This window comes from Solanum tuberosum, unplaced genomic scaffold, assembly GCF_000226075.1.
Source record: "Solanum tuberosum cultivar DM 1-3 516 R44 unplaced genomic scaffold, SolTub_3.0 scf00026, whole genome shotgun sequence".
Classification (NCBI taxonomy): domain Eukaryota; kingdom Viridiplantae; phylum Streptophyta; class Magnoliopsida; order Solanales; family Solanaceae; genus Solanum; species Solanum tuberosum.
Window position 1 is genome coordinate 2,436,843 of NW_006238952.1, and position 21,257 is coordinate 2,458,099.

Genomic DNA, 21,257 nt, shown 5'->3' on the forward strand with positions numbered 1-21,257 from the left:
TCCTTAATCTATGTGTGGTCTCATAATAACCTTGACATTTTTTGTTATAATATTTAGCTTCAAATTAATTAAGTAAATTATAGCTACTTTTTTAAAATTTCCCCAAAAAGAAAACGAGTCCCCTTATCTATATGTGTTCTCGTAATAACCTTAACATTTTGTATTATAATATGTAGCTTCAAATTAATTAAAACCTTAAATTTGTTGTTATAATATGTAGCTTCAAATTAATTAAGCAACTTATAGCTACTTTTTTTAAATTTCCCCAAAAGAAAATGACTCTCCCTTGTCTTTACCGTGGTCTCCTTACGACCTTTCGTCACTGTGGCGCTTAAGATATCAGTGGATTCATACTGACCACTTACTCTGCAACTCATGCAATGGGCTGCTGCTGTAGAGCCGGTTCCTCGTGGCTGACCACTCCCAGGCTCATTACGAATTCTGCCAGCCTCAACTTTCGGCCTATATTCAACATGTGCAGTGTGAGCTTCCATTGTAACAACACCTCTTCGCCGACGGCTTCCTACAACCGGCGTTGGTACAAACCGGAACGTCGCGGAGGTATCAGTCAAGCACCGGAAATCGTCCGGCATTGGGTGCAAGGGGATGCTCTTCCCGGTGGCAAACATCAAGGTCAGGTTCTAAATTTGGTTAATTTTTTTTTTTTTGGGGAACTCTGAAGTTTGAATTAGATTAGGGAATATTGGTGCAGAGGAAAGGTTTACAGTTGTTTCGTACAACATTTTGGGAGATAAGAATGTTTCGAATCACGGAGATCTATACAGAAATGTTCTCCCAACTTACTTAGATTGGGACCACCGTAGAAGAGTTATTTGTGAAGAGCTCCTTGGATTGAATCCTGATATAATTTGCCTACAAGTAATTAACAATTGCCCTTTTGGTTACTGGTACGTTTATCTATGTCTATGCTTTGGAGATGAAACTAATTGAAGAAATTTATTAATGTGATATGAGTAGGAGGTGGACAAGTACTATGATCTACTAAACATTTTGGAGAAAGCTGGATATCTCGGCTCCTATAAGGTCTATATCCACCTTGGCCTCCCACTAGTTAAAAAAAGAAGGAAAATTATAGTATTATCATTCATTATACTTCTTGCTCTTAGAAAAATATTTAAATGTGTTACTTAAACATGTAGAGGCGCACTGGTGGTTCTGTTGATGGTTGTGCTATGTTTTGGAAGGTTGATAAGTAAGAGCAAGAAGTAAAAGTTGTACCTTCCAGTTAGTATCTTGATACTTGTTTCGACTGAAATGAATACTTGCTCATGCCAGGTTTCAGTTGTTAGAGGGTGAAAGCGTTGAATTTAGGCAGCATGGGCTTCGGGATAATGTTGCTCAACTCTCTGTTTTTGAGGTAGTAGTTGTGAATTGCAAACTTCTTTTCTTATGTTCTGTAATATCATCTAGCCTAATGGGATCAGTGAGTGATGACAGAATGCTCGAAATTTGGATATTAAGCTGGGTGGGTACAAATATGTAAAAGGAGATATGAGGCTAAAAAAAGAGAACCAAACTAAACTGAAAAACATGAGAGAAACTGGCCAACTACCTAAATATGAGCATTTAACTAGTACACAATGATTAATCTAAAGTTCATCGAGCATCAAGTTCTTCAGAACATGCGTATATGATGGCCAATGGCTTAAATGACCTCGTATCCATGACTTCCTTCTTGCATAAATATGCGGATCACTTCTAGTAGGTCAAGTTCTGTACCAATAAAAACATGTGCAGGTAGCATTTGATTAAGCTGATATCAGAAAGCATGTCTCTATTTATTCTGAACTGAAGATTTCTTCTGATTTCCAGGGTGATTTGTCTAGACAATCACAGTTTCATTCTTATTTAGTCATATCCCATTTGATTTTGTATGTCTAACTTTGTCTGGTACAGACAGATGCGTGAAGCCAAGTCAAGGAGGCTCGTAGTTGGGAACATTCATGTGTTATATAATCCAAACCGCGGAGATGTTAAGCTTGGTCAAGTAAGATCCTGTTTTCTGAGTTTTTTTTTTATTATCAGGTAAACAAAATATCAGTTCATAAATCAAATGCCGAAAATTGGCCGTAGACAAGTAGGATACCAAAAACTAAAGAACCTGCAAAAGATATGGTTCTCTACAAAAGATACCCAATCCTCTAAACATCCTGGAACTACATGGGTGCAACAAAAGTAAATAAGGGACCAGAGACTACTGCTCAACTGCCCAAAACTCAATTCTACCCCTTCAAAAGCCCTCATATTTCACTCTCTCCAAGTGATCCACATCAAAGCCAGAGGAATAATTTTCCATGCCCTTCTTCCTCCTGCGTCTTCCAGCTTTCCAGCTAAACAACAGATCCTTGACAGACTTTGACATCACCCAAGACATACCAAACCAACTTAACATATGCCACCATAGTCTTGTAGTCAGCTGTAGTAAAAACTCATCTACCTCTTTTTCCGCCTTCTTGCATTAGTAACGCTAGTTGATAAAAACAACCTTTCTTTTCCTTAGGTTTTCCTCCGTCATAATCACCCCTCTAACAGCTAACCATGAGAAAAAGCACACCTTCCTTGGCACCTTAGGAATCCAAATCGACTTTACAGGAAACATTTCTGCCCTCATCAAACGCTTCTCGTAAAACTAAAAGGACAGAAAAAACGCCTTTGTTCCCTAACTTCCATCTCATAGAATCGGGTCTTCCAACTGGCTCACAATGCCGATGGAGTAAAGCTAACAATCATTGAAAATCCTTCACTTTCCAATCTTGGAAATCCCTCTTAAAACCTCAAATTTTAGAAAGTATCTCACCCTTGTGTCCCCCTAATTTGTTGATTATCACCTCACTTTAACAAGAAACCTTGATAATGCTTGAAAGCTCATCTCTTAACAACAAATCTCCATACCACAATTTGTTGTTGTGTTTTAAGCCTAAATTGTGTGTTTCCAAATGCATGGTTTAGTAATGCAAAATACATTTGCACCTAATTGTTATAATTTAAAGATTGTTATGTGGTCATTAATAATTTAGAGATGGTTATACATGAATCAATTAGGCCTTATTTGTTTTCATTAAGATTAAGACCTCTAAATCTAAATACACATCTAAAATTAAGATGTGCATTAAGATTTATAGGTCTAAATATGAATACACATCTAAATATTAAGAGGATGCTGTAAGATTTGAATACTAAATAGTTAACCTTGTTTGTTTGCTCAACATTTGAATGTATAAAATTTGTCTTTGTTTTAAAAATAATAAATATGAAGTTTAAATAAAATACTTAATTGATCTAATATTATATTAATCAAATATTTTAAAACATTTATATGACAATTAGTGGTAGTGATGACTAACGATGATGACTATGTGTATCGATTTGGGATGGTGTTGACTGATGATTGTGATTGTGGTATGATATAATGGTTGGTAGTAGTGATTTGTGCTTGGGACTTTCTTGTTAGAGGTTTCAAGTTCGAAACTCCTTGCCAACGAAAGCAAGGGGTTTGCCTTCTGGGTCAAGCTCGTCGCATCAGGCTTGCCTAGTGCGGGTTACCTCTCATGTGTGGTTTGTGAGCTATTGCATAAGAGGGGGGGTTTTACCTTATGTGCACTCAAAGAGTAGCGGCTACGATTTTCCTTTGTCATAAAAAAATATAATGGTTGGCAGTAGTGATTAACTATAGGTGTTGATGGTGGTGGTTGATAATTGGTAGTGAATGATATTGATATCTAATGGTGATGATAAATGATGATGGCGGTTATCGGTATTTAATGTTAACTAATATGGTAATTATCGATAGTGAATAATGAATGTAATAATGGTTGCTAGTGGTGATTACAAATAATGTCTAATGGTGATGATAATTAATTTTGGTGATTGGCGGTAATGGTGGTTGTGGTTCTGCTGAGGATGGTTGTTGTGGATGGTAGGTGGTGGTGATAGATGATTGTGGTAGTTGTGGCTAAAATGATGGTTGTGGGTGAAGGTAGATAGAGTAGCGGTGAAATTTTTAAATAGACGTCTTAATGATATGAAGACTTGGTTATAAATCCTAATCATACAGACCTATACATACCCATTAAGTGGTTGTAAAATAAGAAAAACAAACACACTGAATGATTAAGATTCAGATCTGGAAAACAAAACAGACTTAATGACTCATATTTGATTGATTAAGATTAAGACCTTCATTAAGTGCAAACAAATTAGGCCTTACTTTGAAGCAATAGTTTTGACTTTAATCAGTAAATACCTACATTGCTAATTTAGTAATTGAGGTTGCACAAAATTGGAGTTAGAAAAGAAATAAGTGGAACCTGGAAAGTATTCTCTAAGGCTAATGTAACTGAGTGAAATCTATTTTGTAACATACAAGAAAGGAACCCATTTGTTTGTGCTCCCGATAAAAGAAATAATGTACTTTATTCCCTTACATACTTGGATCGGGTTGAAAAATCAGACTCAATTTCTCTTGGAATCCTAAATATGCTAATAAAGTCAATAGATATTTGATAAACACATATTACAAAGATTTCACCATCTCATTGAGCAAGCCTTGATGTAAAAATTAAAATGTAAATGCACTAACATTGCTGGATATGGAACATAAAAGAAAATCAATGAGTGTACGAGGGTTTTCTTTGATCCATCACTTTCACTTTGTTCACTAGTTCAATAAAAGATTTCAATTGATTTACCAATATAGACAACAGGAAGCATCATTAAAGACTACAGATGAAAAAATTAAAATAAATAAATTAATGACATAAGAACTCCATAAACTTTTATTTTGTGATTTAAAATCTCATATAAATATATGACTTAAGAAAAACAACAAGTGACTTAATAAAAAAAGGCAAGAATTGATCATATTAGAAGACTCGATCCCTAGTAAAGTCTTCTCCAAGCATAGCTCTAATTTCAAGAACTTTAGTTACCAACTTCACGATAATTATGAGTTTCTGAACTCTCATCCTCTTCTGGTTCACGAGCAACATTTAAATCAATCTTGAGATGCTCGGTCATAATAGCACTTTTTGTTTCTTCTAGAACTTTCTTCATCCGCAACTTCATTGCCAGCTTTTGCTCCACCATGTGTTTATCTTGAGGTATTTCTAAGCCAGGGTGCATAATCTTATACATTAGTTTACGTTTTTTCTCTTTCTCCTCCAGTGCTTCTAATTCTTTATGGAAATCTTCCAACACCTCAAAACCATTTGATTTGCCCTCAACATAAACACGTTGGCTTTCCTCCAGTTTCACTTTGAAATATTTATCAATTATTTCTTCAATACTTGTGGAGCCATTGGAGCATGGTTTTCCACTTGGTGAAAAAAGTAGAACACCAACATCCGCTCCGGACATAGTTGCAAGCTTATTTGCTTGCTGGAATAGTGTATTTTTTCTTTTTGAGAAGCTTACAGCGCGTGCTTTCTCAGATTCGATCAACTTCATTTCAATCTTTTGCTTACCTCTTTTGGCCTCATTTTCCATTACTAAAGAAACTAATACAAAGAAGAAAATAAGATGTTTTGTTGAACAAGTCTGAGCAATGTTAAGAGGAACACTTGGGTAATTTATAGTAGGTGGGTGAGTGTAATTGTCATGAGTATTGTAATGTCTATTTAATGTTTTCATATCAGAAGTCTATTGTTGTCACGTGTATCGTCACGTTTATCTATTGTTATCATATTATGACTATTTGTCACGTGTATTGCTATGTTTATTAAGTGTTTTCATATTATGTGAATTTATTACGTGATTACCATGACTCCCAACAAAAGTTGCCTTCTATTCCACTGCAATTGCAAAGTAATATGTTGAATTCAATCTAAATGTAAATTAAAATAGTTTGTTATTTTATTTTAATGTTTTCATCTATTGAGTCTATTTGTCACGTGTATTGTCATGTTTATTTATTGTTTTCATATTATGAGTCTATTTGACAAATGTTTTGTCACCTTTATTTAGTCTTTTCATATAATGTGAATCTATTACGTGATTACCATGATTCCCAACAAAAGTTGCTTTCTTATTTTTTCCCACTGCAATTGCAAAGTTATAATTTTGAATTGAATCTAAAGATATATTTTTGTTAAATATGATATTATTTAAAGGAAATCTTAAAAATAACAATGAAAGAGATAAAGACGATGCCAAAAAATTGTAAGTAATTAGTTCAACAACTTCAATCAAGCTAATCAAGCTTAAAAAATAACAATAATTGTAACTAATTAGAGGTGTAAAATCATCTTAGGGAGATTTTTCTCTTAAATCACACTAGGAGAAGGGCCTCACCGAAGGGGTGTCAGGTAGCCAACCTATCCTAATGATAGCATTAGTAACTGCTTTCAAGGTTCAAACTTGTGGTCTATACACGAGGAAAACTTTACCGGTGATTCAAGGCTCCCCTTCCAAATTAAAATTATATATGTAAATAAATTAAATCATTGTTATTTTTCATTTATCTTTAGATTTATTTTATTTATTTTTGTCATAAAAAAAATCTAAAGATAAATAAAAAATAACAATGATTTAATTTATTTACATATATAATTTTAATTTGGAAGGGGAGCCTTGAATCACCGGTAAAGTTTTCCTCGTGTATAGACCACAAGTTTGAACCTTGAAAGCAGTTACTAATGCTATCATTAGGATAGGTTGGCTACCTGACACCCCTTCGGTGAGGCCCTTCTCCTAGTGTGATTTAAGAGAAAAATCTCCCTAAGATGATTTTACACCTCTAATTAGTTACAATTATTGTTATTTTTTAAGCTTGATTAGCTTGATTGAAGTTGTTGAACTAATTACTTACAATTTTTTGGCATCGTCTTTATCTCTTTCATTGTTATTTTTAAGATTTCCTTTAAATAATATCGACAATTTTATGCCCAATTACATTAAATTCATAGTGCATACGTTACAACTCACATAATATTGTGCTCCTTAATACACTTTAGACCTATAATATAATTATTCCATAAAAAATACATGTCTTTTATCTATTCCATCTGTAATACACCAGGTATGATTTAGCACTTGATCTATTTTAATACTTATCCTTAGATTGGCAACACCGGTTGGCTCGACCAATTCTTAATTCTTATATCTCCTAGCTTGCTCAACTGCCGTTTAGGGCAGTCCTGACTTTCAATTGCATCATTTTCTTTAATCTGTCCTGACATTAATGCAAGTGGGACCACATTCCAAACACTTTGTTTTATCTTCCTTCTCCCGCTCTTTCTGCTAAAGAACATAAACTCTTTCACGGTTTTTGACATCCTTTATGGAGTGTCAAACCATCTTAACATAGCCCACCATAACATTATTGATAATCCGCAATGTAGAAGAAGATGATCTACGTCATTGTCCGCCTCCTTGCACATGTAACACCAACTGATGCAAACAACCTTCCGCTTACTAAGATTTTCCGCTGTCAAAATCACCCCTCTAACAGCTAGCCAAGTGAAAAAATACATCTTTCATGGCACCTTTGGAGTCCATATTACATTACATGGGAAAGCTTGCTCCCTCCTAACTAAAATCTTCTCGTAGAAGGACTTCACAGAGAATATTCCATTATTTCCCAAGTCCCACCATCAACCATCGGGTTTGTCAATCAGATTGACTTATCTATGAAGTTAGGCTAACAATCTTTGAAACTCGGTCACTCTCCAATCTTGAAATTCTTTTATAAATCTCAAGTTCCATAAAATCTCTCCACCTTGTATCCCCCTAATTAGTTGTACCGTCAAGTCTCTTTGACAAGATATTCTGGAAATTCTTTGGAACTCCTCTTTAGATGTGCCGAAAATTTACTGTTTTTCTGTCTCCGACCATGAATGAGATATATTCCCAGAAATATTTATATCCCTTCATAATATTCCTCCACAAACCACACCCAAAAGGCAAAGTGATATTTCTAGTTCTCCAACCCCCTTCTATTCCATATTTATCAGCTATAACCACTCCGAACTTCCTATTCCAGTTGCCTAATAAGGCTTGTTAAAGACCTTTGCATCTTTTTAAATAAGAGGTTGTAGTAAGATTTGAATACTAAGTAGTTAATGCTGTTTGTTTTCTCAACATTTGAATGTATAAAAATTGTCTTTGTTTTAAAAATAATAAATATAAAGTTTAAATAAAATACTAAATTGATCTAATATTATATTAATAAAATATTTTAAAACATTTATATGATAATTAGTGGTAGACCTCCCCATTTTTAGGAGATGTGACAGTCTCTCACTGCACCAAGTGAAATTTCCTTGCCCCATCTGCCGCAGCCCATAAGAAATTTCTTTGAATTTTTTCCAACTTTTCAGTAACCAAAAATTAGAGCACGAATCGAGGACATGTAGTAAGTGGGAATACTCAACAGTCTGCTCTTAATAAGCCATTAGGCAAATATCTTTTGTGCTACCCTGCAAGTTTCTTCTCAACCCTCTAAAGAATGGGATTCAACATTGTATGATCCTTGTTCGACGCAACTAACGACACTATAATACATGCTATCGGAAGGGCTCCAACCATGCAATTCAGAACTTTAGCAAGCGATCCAATGTCATTTACCTCTCCAAGCAGAATATTTTCACACTTTGTCAAGTTGATTTTGAGGCCTGACACTGCCTGAAACCATGTGAGGACTTGGCCTAAATAATCCAACTTGGTCTCAACTGCTTCACAAAAAACCAAAGTATTCCACAAACAGCAAGTGAGTCATTGAAACTGTCCTCTACACCCCAAACGCAGCATCGAAACCCTTCAAGTGTGAAGTAACCCCCCAAGACAGCTATATCCATCATCCAGCTCTAAGTTTCCATAACTAGAATAAACGACATTGGAGATACATGGACCCCTTGTCTCAAACCCCTCAAGCTCTCAAAAAATTCACATGGATTACCATTTACCGACAGAGAATCTCACTGAAGAGATGCAAAAATATATCTAATTTCTCCACTTTTCCCCAAATCCCATTTGAAGCAATAATGGAATCTAGGAATTTTTGGTCCACATGATTATTGGCGTTTTGAAGATGAAGTTTGCACTAAACACCAGGCACTCCTTGCTTTCTCCTTGAATCCACCACCACGTTTTCCACTAAAGTTGCATCCAAGATCTGTATACCCTCAACAAAAGCATTCTGCGATGCAAAAATAGTTTCGTCCAACACCTTCTGAATTCTAATGAAGGCACCTTAGAGATGATCTTAAAGATGCTTCCCACTAGACTAATATGTCTATAGTCCTTCATGCTCGTAGCTCCCTCCCATTTAGGAATGATCACAATGAACGAGGCATTCAAACTATTTTTGAATTGACATCTTTTATGAAACTTAGCAATAGTATCCATCACATCAGTTTTGACCATATTCCAGCAATGCTGGAAAAAAGTCAAGGAGAACCATCAGGTCCCGACACTGTGTCACCCGCAGAACACTGCACCGCCCTTTTCACCTCCTCCTCGATTGCCTTTCCTAGCCACTCGCCCTCCTCTCCTCCTATTTGAATGAACCCTAACCACCACCGCCCCAAAAAAATAAATTAGGCCTCCACTCTGGTTCCTCTTCATACAAATGTTCATGAAAGTCTACAACTGCCCCCTCTACTTTCTCCTTCCCTACATTTCTGGCATAACTCACCCTATTGATCTTCACTGACTCTATGTAGTTCCTTCTCCTATTTGAGGTTGTTGCCCTATGAAATTTTTTTGTACTAGAATCCGCCTCCATCAACCATAATGCCCTAGATTTTTGTCTCCAACTAACCTTTTGGGCCAAGGCCAATCAGCTAGCGCCCTTTTCAATCTTTTCTTTCCTCTCCTTTTCCCTCTTATCTAACTCCCTCCCCACTTCTACCTTCTCCAAATCCCCCACTTCATTCATAATTTCTCATTTTCACTTTTACTCTCCCAAAACACCTCTTTATTCCACACCCTTATGTCAGCTTTAAGCAACGTCAACTTCTTGAAAAGCCTCATATTACTCTCCCAAAACACCTCTTTATTCCACACCCTTATGTCAGCTTTAAGCAACGTCAACTTCTTGAAAAGCCTCATATTACTCTCCCAAAACACCTCTTTATTCCACACCCTTATGTCAGCTTTAAGCAACGTCAACTTCTTGAAAAGCCTCATATTACTCTCCCAAAACACCTCTTTATTCCACACCCTTATGTCAGCTTTTAAGCAACTTCAACTTCTTGAAAAGCCTATAAGAGGGTCTCCCCTCCACCACATAACTATTCGACCAGCTAGCCATTCTATCCCCAAAATTTGCCACTTTAGCCACATATTTTCAAATCTAAAAGGAGATCTCATCCGCCTTCCCAAATTGCATCATTAATATATACTGTGATGATTTTTACCTTATCATTACTTGAGTCGAGGGTCTATGGGAAACATCCTCTCTATCTTCTTCGCAAAGTTGGGTTAAGGTTGCATATACACCATCCTCCCCAAACCCCACTTGTGGGATTACACTGTATGGTTGTTGTTGTTTTAAACACTACAATTATTTGGAATTCACAGCTGTCAGAAAGTAATTCCTCTTATTATTAATTTGTAAAAATTTGCTTGATTGAAATTAAATTTATCATCTGTTCGGATATTGGAATTTGTTGGTGGAAGTTTCTGATCAAATGGCTTTCAAAATTGTCCCAAACTGTAAGAGTACATCCTATTTGGTTATTAGGAAATTCAAGTGAAAAATAAATGTAAAAATCAACTTATCAAATCGTTTCTTACTGCTTAGGCACATGGATAGAGTGAGTTTTATTCTTTTGGACTTCAAATCCTGTTTCATCAGCATACCACTTGACATCTGAACAAACTCCCGTATAGAAAGAGATCTTCTCAATCTTTGTTCATGCTCCATGTGAAATAAGTGTGCAACATTGTGGTGAGAAAAATCTAGTTCTTGCTACAAAATGTGTGCTTTTCCTCTTCTGATGGCATGCTTAACTTTAGACAAACTGTTTAAATTCCCAACTGTCAGCAGATTGACATGTGGTACCAAGGATTGCTATTTGCTTCAGTTTGTCACCATGTGGTAACTTATCACTTATATTCTTCCTTTCAGATTCGTTTTCTTTCATCAAGGGCACACATACTTTCAGAAAAGTGGGACCATGTACCTATTGTGCTTGCAGGTGATTATAATAGTACTCCCCAGGTGTGAATAGCTGAAATATATCTTTATGAAGTATGTTATTGACTTCTATTTTTAAAAATTACTTGCTGAAACAATGCCTATTTGTTTATCCCTTGTGACAGAGTCCAATCTACAAATTCTTGTCATCATCCGAGGTAATACGCCAGATCCCAATTCAGTATCCTTTATGCAATATTAAAGTACTTCTTAAGTAATATGATCTGCATGCTTTTTCGTTGAATTGTTTGCTTCTCAAAGGCTTTGTTTTTGATATAGCAGCTCAATCTAATGCTACATAACCGAAAAGAGTTATCTGGTCAGAGACGATGCCATCCTTCTCAAGTTCTTGGTCTTAGAAGAGAAAAGGGGATTTTGTTTGTTTTAATGGACAGGTGAAGCAAAAATCTTCCAGTACTTATTATGTCTTTTGAAGGTCTATGTGCTCCTATAAATCAGATAGCTAGAGTGTTCATAAAACCTAAGGGGGGTTCATAAGGTGCTTCAGTTTTTGTTTTGTGAGAAAACAATGTGGTGTTTTTTAACAACATGACATCTTCTCTATATCCTCATTCTCAGTTTTCAACTTCACTATAATGTGTTGTATGGGTCAACTTCACTGTATCACCAAATTTGTTTATGGGGATAGGACTTTGTCACATTGATAGAATATAACAAAAATGGAGATATGAAACTAACTAACCATTTACATAAGGCTTAAAAATATGTAATAATAATAAAAGACGTATAACTCTTCCAACTGTTTATGTTGGTTGTTGCTGATTTTATTTGGGTTCTGCTATTAATGCCCTTCATACATTGTCAAGTGTGTTTGATTCTTGATCCATTGATGTTTGAGATTTCTGATGCCAATTGGTTTACTTGTGAGAAAACTAAATTATTTGTATTATCATATGATTCTGATGAAGAATTCTGTTGTGTGCATGCAATTGACTTCAGATTTTTTAATTCTCGATGGAGCGACGAGGAGATAAATGTTGCGATTGGCACCCCTAAATCCCACATAGCTATGCACCCTTTGAAGCTAAATAGTTCTTATGCGATGGTGAAGGTACGGCTTGTCCTTCCTATCCACAGTTTATGTTTATTTCTTTGTATATTCCTCTTAGGCAGACGCTACCTCTTCCTTCTTCTTAGGGACCTCTAACAACAAGGGATAACAGTGGTGAACCATTAGCCACATCTTACCACTCGAAGTTTCTGGGAACTGTTGATTATTTGTGGTACTAATGCTGCTGATTACAACTGTTACTCATATTTTTCTGCTAACTTGAAGGGAGTAAGCACTAAAGTAAAATCCACCACATGCAGGTATTCTGATGGTCTTGCACCCACAAAAGTTTTAGATACTTTACCAATTAATGTCTTGAAGAAAACAGGTGGTCTTCCCTACAAGGTATTGTTCTTCTGACATAGTAACTTGATGTTGTTAATAAGAACGTCTTAGATTATGCAAATGACCTGATGCTTGATTGCACATTTGGGATAGATTCAGCCATCAAGAACCATTGTCACAACATCTTTTCTTTATGGTGAACCAGTAAACTTTTATTTCGTAAGCCGGATAAGAGCACTCCTAGATCTCATTACATTTGATATATTCCTTGAGATGTTTTGTGTGTTAACTTCTTCTCTAAGCTAATTTTGATCTGAATTTCTGGGCCGCAGAAATTGGGTAGTGATCACTTGGCTTTGGTTTCTGAGTTTGCATTCTTGGAAGTTGTTGGAGCAACTGAAGACCGTCTATCAGTTAAAGGTGACATCTGTTAATATAGCGATGGACCGATCATCCATACAACAAACTCCTCATCATGGCACGCAGGTTCAAGACAACATGAGAAACAAACTGGATATTGCAGATGTCAAACGGAGTTGCGTGAATTAAATTGAGCGTAAGAAATGACAAAGTTTAGTTTGTGATTACTAAGCAAATGCAATGTTCTATCCGCTGTTGACTAGAATTATACTACGTACAAATGATTGTAGTAGCATAAATGATAGGAACTCATGGTTTGGACATGTGAATATGTTATCGCTGAACAAATCGGTACCTTTAATATCATCTCAAGTTTTTGTCTGCAACTCTGCATTGCAGTAGGAACATATATGTTAACACAAAACCAAGTTTGCAACATTGTGATCTCAAAATTTTCTCTTCCTAATGAGATGCTATCAAGACTTGGCTAACAGGATGAGAAGTACTTCTTCCTGGGTTTGCAATTTGCATCTAGTTAGCTGGGTGGGCAACAAATTTCATTCAGTTCCAACGTCTTCGTCCATATAAAGTTGTGTTCCTCTTAAACCGTTTGGTCATGTGAAATGAAATCATAATATAATTGGAAATCATATAAGATAAAGTTGAAGTTTTGTGAAGACGTGTAATTTGAAATTTTTAGTTAAGTATATTTTTTTTGCTCATAAACATAAAACTCACATAATGCATTGTCACAAAGCAATTCTAAAAAAAAGAGATTATATTGATCGAATTTTTGTTCAATTAAAAAGTAAAATTGAACATGAATAATATTTATATACCAACAAAAACAGCATTTGGTAAAAATTTATTAAAGAGAGGTGAAGGAAATGAGAAAGTTTTGTGTAAACCAACAATATTTATGTTGGTGGGAATAATAGTTATATCCAATACAAATGGTTTAAAATTTAAAATTTGGTAAGAGTAATAATGTTAACAATATTTTTTGTTTGCATATTAAATAAACGGTTGGAGGATATAAAATGGTGGGATTTTTTTCACAAAATGTGGGCTAATTTTTGTATTTGAAAAAATGTGAAATCATGATATAAAATTTTCAAATCTATTTTTTGGAGAATTAAAGATTTCATCTCATGATTTGAAATAATGAGATAAAATAACATGTACAAAATATCTATTAAAATATCAAAAAGAGTGTATAATAAGAGTAAATTTTCTCAACTTTTGTGTAACATGTAATCTATTATCGATGTTCTATTTACGGAAACAAGAAAAGACAAATTCAGACTAAACTATAAAAGGAAACTTGAACTTTCAACACAATAAGAAAGTAATTTGAAGAAAATTATTTTCACCAATAGAAGAAAAATGACTCTTTCCTATTTATAAGAGAGAGTGAGAGACCTTCATATTTGTTTAATTTTTACTTTCTTACCATTATTTTATGAGCACTCAAAAAGTTTCATTAAAACATTATATGATTTTTATTTTATTATCAATTTTTATAGATAATTTTCCTCGTATCTCATCGTCTCTAACATATAATGTGTCAATCTGATAAAGTGAAATTTGTTTTAGTGATAGAACGCTTTTATCATCAATGCTAGTTTGAGCATTCAAGTTACTCCGAAAAAAAATGAGAATACTATTTATCCTTCTAGCTAAATTAGACGTTTACTCGTCATTCAGCACTAACTCAGGGACTGTATTTGCAATATGATGAAATATTTAAATCAAGCGTGTCTTGACTTTTGAGTCGAATGGATATATTAACACAAACGTGTAGTCATCGACACGTCACTGCAGGGGTAGAAAGCGATTGAAATAATTCTATCCAATTATAGAATGCCAAGTTGCAATTTGGGAACCATTTTTACAGACCACAAACCGACTTATTCCGGACGGCAAGAATCGGGCGTGTTATATCTTTACCGACTCCTATTTCGCCGGGAACGGATCCATTTTCTCTCTCTATCTCGCCGGAGAATTTTGGAAATTAGTTTACAGTTATTTCGATTGAATAATTTTTTCTTCCCGGAGATATATCGATTTACTCGGTTTCCATTATTTGTTGTTGTTGTTACCAAATCTAATCCAAATATAATCTACGTTGTCGCAACCGATGCAACGGCTCGTTGACCATACCCTTGCTGTTACCAAAGAGTAAGTTCTTCATTTCTCGTCTTTGTTATGTGTATAATATACACATAATGTACATGCCTGTATGCGATTCAGGCGCATAGTGGTTCTGATTGGAATGAAATGGAGGGCGGGCGGAATGTATGGAAGATTTATTGGTATTGGATTGAGGCTTATCTGATTGTGATCTTTTGCTTTCTCGCATTAAGTTTCTTTTGGAAAATTGTTGTTTCAGAGGTTGAAATTCGCCATGATTGTCCTAGTTCAGGTGCAGAAATGTCATCTCTTTTGACGTATGAGTGTACATCTTGCTCAACTGTTAAATGCTTAAGTTTTGGTGGGAAAAAATGCAATTTTGTGTTTAAGTTTCTGTTTTGGGTTCAGTTGATCAGCCAGAGCTTAAGAAAATAAGAAGTAGAGCAATATGTTCCACATCTTATATTTGAACCTCTAGCTTCTTTGTATTTACTCCTGATGCCATTTATGGTAGTCAAACTAATATAACAATTGTTTTTTTTGGATAGATTTAGCTATAATCTCCACTATTCATACAGTGGGATAAACATGAAGTATTGCAGAAGTTTCCTTTTAAATTGTACTGATTGCCTTAAGGGCATTGGTTGAGTGGAGGACAACATTATAAGCTCAATATCTATATGATTTCCTTCATTTCTTTGTCCTTTTTTATTTTTAAGGAAATATAATAGATGGAACTTTTCGTAATGATATTAGATAATTCACTGCTTTAGAAGTCAGCACTATTACTTGGGCGGATGGATTGGAATAAGCTCTGAAGTTACTAGTCATAAAACTAGCTCATACTCAGCTGTATCATCTCATTCCTACGTTGTAATAATTATTCAGCTTGAAATCCTTAGGGTTACTTTCACGCTACTTTCTGGCTGTAGGTTTTTGTCTTAGCTTTAGCAAGTTTTGTTATTGATGCATCATTTGATGTTTCTGATTCTTGTTAACATTTACTCAGGTCAGTTAAGACATTGACCTATGAGTCGCTGAATAATGTTGTGAGATTGATTAATGGAGTGTCAGCACTATTATTGACGATATTGCCGGGGAAATCTACTATTCTTGAAGGCATACATGGTTGGGAACTTCGTCCAACCTTTCGTGGACCTCGGCTTCCACAGTGGATGGAGAAGTGAGCTTTCTAATTTTTTCCATGTTACCCTGTTTTGGCTTTTGAATTAATGTCTTTTTTATAATGGAAATGTATTAACAATTACCTTCTTGGTGATCACAGTGGCGCCTCATCTTTTAACCAGTTCATCCATGAACATTCTTTTGATTCTGATACCTCCTCCTCAAGTGTGGATTATTCATCAGAAGAAGAAGAACAATATACTGATGAAACCATTTGTCCTCCATCTCCACTGTCACAAAGTTCTCGGGTTTCTAGAGCTCGCAGTCTTTCAAGGCGGAACAGGCATTGGATGCATTGGTTCAGATACATCGTCTCATGGCTCCTATTCCCTATTAAATTTATGTTGGGCCTACCTTTGTTTATATATGCTTTGAGTAGGGGCCGTAGAGCCTCTCGGACATCTGAGAATTTTCAGTCTTCCCATGTACAAGCTAGGAAGAGATTACAGACACTCAGGGATCAAGTTATCCAGTCTGCCACTGACAGAAGACGTGGCGTTGTTGAGGTTTGACTTTTCGCGTAACGTTAATCTTCGTCCATTTTTTTTTTCTTCTCTTCCATGTATGGAAAGGCGAAACCAATTGATTCAGAAATGGAAGCAAATTGAAAGATAGAAAACTTCATTTTATTTCATATGATGTTGACTCAAAAATACGCCAACATTCCAACATTCATATGATGTTGACTCTGCTTAGCTGCTACCTTCACTTTCTTTCGTCTACAGTTTCCTACGCAATTCCTGAAGAGAGACTATGAATGAGCGAGATAGTTAGCCTCCCTTTTTCTGGTTCTCCTTAGATTCAGAGGAATGTATTTTGTATCTGAAAACAATTACTATATTACAAAATAAAAAGGAGAAAATACATGGGAGAAAGAACTGTAATGAGGGAGCAAAGAACCTATCTAGATTGAATTGGAAAAGAAAAGACAATCTGACTCTGTCCTTTATGGAAGGGTAAGAGAACTTTATCAATGATAAGTGGGGCTGTGATAGCGGAGGTGATCGGAAAAGGCTCCTCTCCTTAAGCAGTACATCAAGGAGCAGGTTAAGGAAAATGATCCATGAAATTGAGTGAAGAAAGGGTGTGAAGAACTACAACTTTAATTAGCTTTTAAGTTTTCCTGTTTACCATTTTAATGTCAAGGAAAATGTTGGACCTGAGAAGGCTAGCCTTGGGGCGACAGAGAAGTGCTCCGTGTTTCTATGAGTGACTAGGGTTTGAAACAAGGAAGCAGCCTCTCCATTAAGTAGGGAAAGCTGTTGACCCCCGTCTTTTCCTGAGTCTGCTTTAGCAGGAGCCTTCTGGCACTCTGGTCGGCTTTGGAAAAAGTTGGACTTGAGTAGTTCTGTTGGTTCTCATGTCAAACAGAAGCAACCAAGCATCTGAACTAACTCCTGATGGGCTTTATCACCAACATCCTACTCCTCTGGCACTGCCTGCTCAAGAACAATACCAAAGTGAAGAGTAATAGAAAGGAGAATAGGGAATATAAAAATGGTGTCTTTTAGAAATCACTTTGTCCCTTATATGCTATACTATTGTTTGTTTTCTCCTCGATTGTAACTTTTCATGGAAATGACTTGGTCTGAATTTTTTACATGTAGGACCTCCATCTAGCAATTGAGATCACCATAGAGGCTGTTTTTGATTTTTTTCACAAGGCTGCACACTGTCTTCTTTCACCAATAGACACCTTGAAGAAATTGGTGAAGTGGTTTTCTTCTGACAACAGTGGTCATGTGGACGTTCCCACTGTCGGTTCAGGTGTCTCTGTTCCTGTGGATACCCTTTCGGAGAGTGATCCTACTCCAAGACAACGGAAAACGGGCTTTCATTCCCTCAATACAGATGCTCGGACATGTCAAGATGTCATTACAGAGCTTGGGTAAGGGATTTTGCTTGCATCCTATGTAATTTAACATATTGCATACGTGGTTTTCTTTAAAAAATCTTACATACACAGTGAAAGGGATTGGACGTTTCCAATCCTATTTAAAAAGATTTGTTAAGTTTTTCTTATTAATCTGTGGATTTTTCTTAAGTTTAGATTTAAAATATACATTTCCAATTTCTTTAGAGGTCTTTTAAGTGTTGGATAGGATTAGCATAATGTTGGATTAGTGTCTTTTGTCACTAATCCAGTGAACCTAGCGAATGCTTATTTCCTTAAATACTAAGTAACATTTAAGTTATATTGATCAGTCTAAACTGGTTGGACATACTGCTTTTTGGACAAGAAATATGTTGGAAATATTTTGAAATTACAAGTGTAAACAGGATTATAAAAATTGTGAACTTTCAGTTATATTTTTGTCTTGTCAGTGTTGTTTGGGTACACATTATCCTCTATAGACTTGAAAACTTGGTTGGTCAGAAGTTGTAGTAAAACCAGTTCATTTTCAGGCAACCTCACCAATACATAATGGTGAAGTGTGTATTAAACTCTTTGTATTCATAACTAGTGTGCATTAGTTTTCAAATAAAGTTTAGCATTCCAGTCTCAACTTGTGTCTCTTTCCTTTGTAGATACCCATATGAAGCTCTTCGTGTGGTTACTGATGATGGATATATTCTCCTTTTGGAGAGAATTCCAAGGTTTGGGTTCTTTTTATCATCACCATATCTTTATATCTACAGCTTTGAGGTGGATGCCCATTTATAGATGTTCCTTGATGTTTCTAACTTGATTTTGCAGACGTGATGCTCGAAAAGTTGTTTATCTACAACATGGGATTTTTGATTCATCCATGGGGTGAGCTTCGCATGTCTTTTAACTCTTCAAAATCATTTTCCCTTTCTTATGCATAGTATTCAACTTGTTGCGTACTTTGGTTAACACCGACTGTCTTTGGCATAAATCGCAAGTTGTTTTTTGAGATCTTCTAAGCGTATGAGTTATTATACTTCCATAATATTTTAGTTGAAATGACAGTTGATCAGATAGAAGGACTTTGGAAGTACGTAATATTGGTTCTCTGCCGTTCTTATTTCTTACATCTCCTTTCTTGCCTAAATATTGTCAAGATCAGTCCAATTTTCAATTGTGTTATTAAGAGTTGCTGCAGTGATCAGTTCTAATTGTCAACTGCATCATTATTTATTCCATGATTATATGATTTACAGGTGGGTATCGAATGGAGTTGTTGGTTCCCCAGCATTTGCAGCCTATGATCAAGGTTTGTTCTTTGTATTTTTTGGTCTATAGGTGTGCATATACTATAAACTACCCTGAGATAATTCTGTAGTATTCATTCTTCTGTTTCTTGATTACAGGGTATGATGTTTTCCTAGGAAATTTCCGGGGATTGGTGTCGAGAGAGCACGTTGACAAGAATATATCCTCACGTCGGTAAGTGCATCACTTCATGCAGCTCCCATTGCGTCTGAAATGTCATTTGACCTCTTTTTTGAAAGGAAAATAAACTCCATATTTTATGTTTTTGTTGATTGCTGAATTTCTATCAAGTTACTTCAGCTCCCAAGTATGGCATCTTCATGCAGGTACTGGAAGTACTCCATAAATGAGCATGGGACACAGGATATACCTGCAATGATAGAGAGGATCCACCAAACAAAAGTTACTGAATTGGAAAATAGCCAAAAAATTGTGGAGGAAGAGAGTGGCAATGATCAGCCTTACAAACTTTGTGCAATTTGTCATAGTTTGGGTGGAGCTGCTATTTTAATGTACATTTTAACACGTCGAATTGAGGTAAAGCCCCATAGGCTTTCAAGATTAATCTTATTATCGCCGGCTGGGTTTCATCATGATTCCAATCCCGTATTCACAATGATGGAATGCTTATTCCTGCTATTGTCTCCTCTACTTGCCCCTTTTGTGTCAGCTTTCTATATTCCCACTCGGTTTTTCCGCATGTTGTTTAACAAGTTGGCCCGAGACTTCCATAACTTACCAGCAGTTGGAGGCCTTGTGCAAACTCTCATCAGTTATTTGGTTGGTGGAGACAGCTCCAATTGGGTTGGAGTCTTAGGGTTGCCACACTACAATATGAATGATATGCCAGCTGTTTCATTCCGTGTGGCCCTTCATTTGGCACAGATCAAGCACACTCGGAAGTTTATGATGTTTGACTATGGGAGTGCAGCTGCGAACATGAAAGCTTATGGTTCCCCTCAGCCTTTAGATTTGGGGGAGTTCTATTCCCTTATTGATATTCCGGTTGATCTTGTTGCTGGGCGTAAGGACAAGGTCATCAGGCCATCCATGGTAAGGAAACATTATAAGCTGATGAAGGATGCAGGTGTGGAGGTGTCATATAATGAGTTTGAGTATGCTCATTTGGATTTTACATTTTCCCATCATGAAGAACTATTGGCCTATGTTATGTCTCGACTAATTTTAGTAGGTGCTTCTATGAAGCAGCAACCTGGCCAGAAATCATTGAAGAACAGGAGAAAAGAGGGGCAAACCAGCAGCAGCCGTTAAAGTGTAGCACTAACAAGAGTCGGACCTGTCTATATCTTGGGTGTTTCTTTGTAATACATGTATGTCACTTGTACAGAAAAATATAGAGGATGCTGAATCAGGATAGGGTACGTACGCGGCCCCTTTTGGACATTACAAAAGCCTACTCAAGGAAATAGAATTGGACTGGATGTTGTGTCCTGGAGTGTTGGATGTGGTTTTGTGTATATTTTGTATGTATGTTGTAACTTGTAAAGGTGTACCATTGTTTTGGAATGAGTACTACACATATGGTGTTTATTGTGTAATTAGTACTTTGTAGAATTTGTGAAAAATGAAATCTTATGAATGGGCATGATGCAAGATACAAATGATATGCCTTAAAAAAATCAGCTGCTGATGTTCTCTTATTGACGGGTGTTGTATAAATCTGGGGCGAGGGTTTCCAGCAGGCCCCCTTCTCTGGCTTTCCCTTTTGTATGAATAAAGATGCTCTTGGCTGGACATCATTGGTTCTGTGTCACTAGAACCCCGGTGCCTGCCAAACGTGCTTCCAGACCATCTGCAAAGCAATGAGCTAATATGTGGTTTCCATCTCCAAAAAGAGATGAATGGAGTCTAATCTGGTTCAGTAG

At 36.0% G+C, this 21,257-nt stretch overlaps 2 protein-coding genes across 6 annotated transcripts; both read left to right on the plus strand.

The window, feature by feature from the left end:
* Nucleotides 1–275: 275 nt before the first annotated feature.
* LOC102601555 (carbon catabolite repressor protein 4 homolog 3-like) lies at nt 276–13,299 on the plus strand. Of its 5 annotated transcripts, none has more exons than XM_015306234.1 (13): nt 276–633; nt 698–879; nt 979–1,044; nt 1,161–1,213; nt 1,297–1,378; nt 1,922–2,008; nt 11,090–11,182; nt 11,284–11,316; nt 11,438–11,553; nt 12,119–12,230; nt 12,317–12,402; nt 12,491–12,575; nt 12,848–13,299. In XM_015306234.1, exons 1-13 carry the CDS (start codon nt 381–383, stop codon nt 12,947–12,949), a joined length of 1,350 nt encoding a protein of 449 aa, XP_015161720.1. In that variant the 5' UTR covers nt 276–380; the 3' UTR covers nt 12,950–13,299. The 5 variants fall into 5 exon arrangements, 4 of the variants coding, with proteins under 4 accessions (XP_015161720.1, XP_015161721.1, XP_006341628.1 ...); XM_015306235.1 differs by having other exon boundaries at nt 11,441–11,553; XM_006341566.2 differs by having other exon boundaries at nt 713–879.
* A 1,456-nt stretch (nt 13,300–14,755) lies between these two features.
* Nucleotides 14,756–20,971, plus strand: LOC102602328 (uncharacterized). Its single transcript, XM_006341569.2, has 9 exons — nt 14,756–15,056; nt 16,018–16,191; nt 16,294–16,699; nt 17,801–18,081; nt 18,723–18,791; nt 18,892–18,948; nt 19,320–19,372; nt 19,470–19,545; nt 19,698–20,971. Exons 1-9 carry the CDS (start codon nt 15,016–15,018, stop codon nt 20,641–20,643), a joined length of 2,103 nt encoding a protein of 700 aa, XP_006341631.1. The 5' UTR covers nt 14,756–15,015; the 3' UTR covers nt 20,644–20,971.
* Nucleotides 20,972–21,257: the final 286 nt, after the last annotated feature.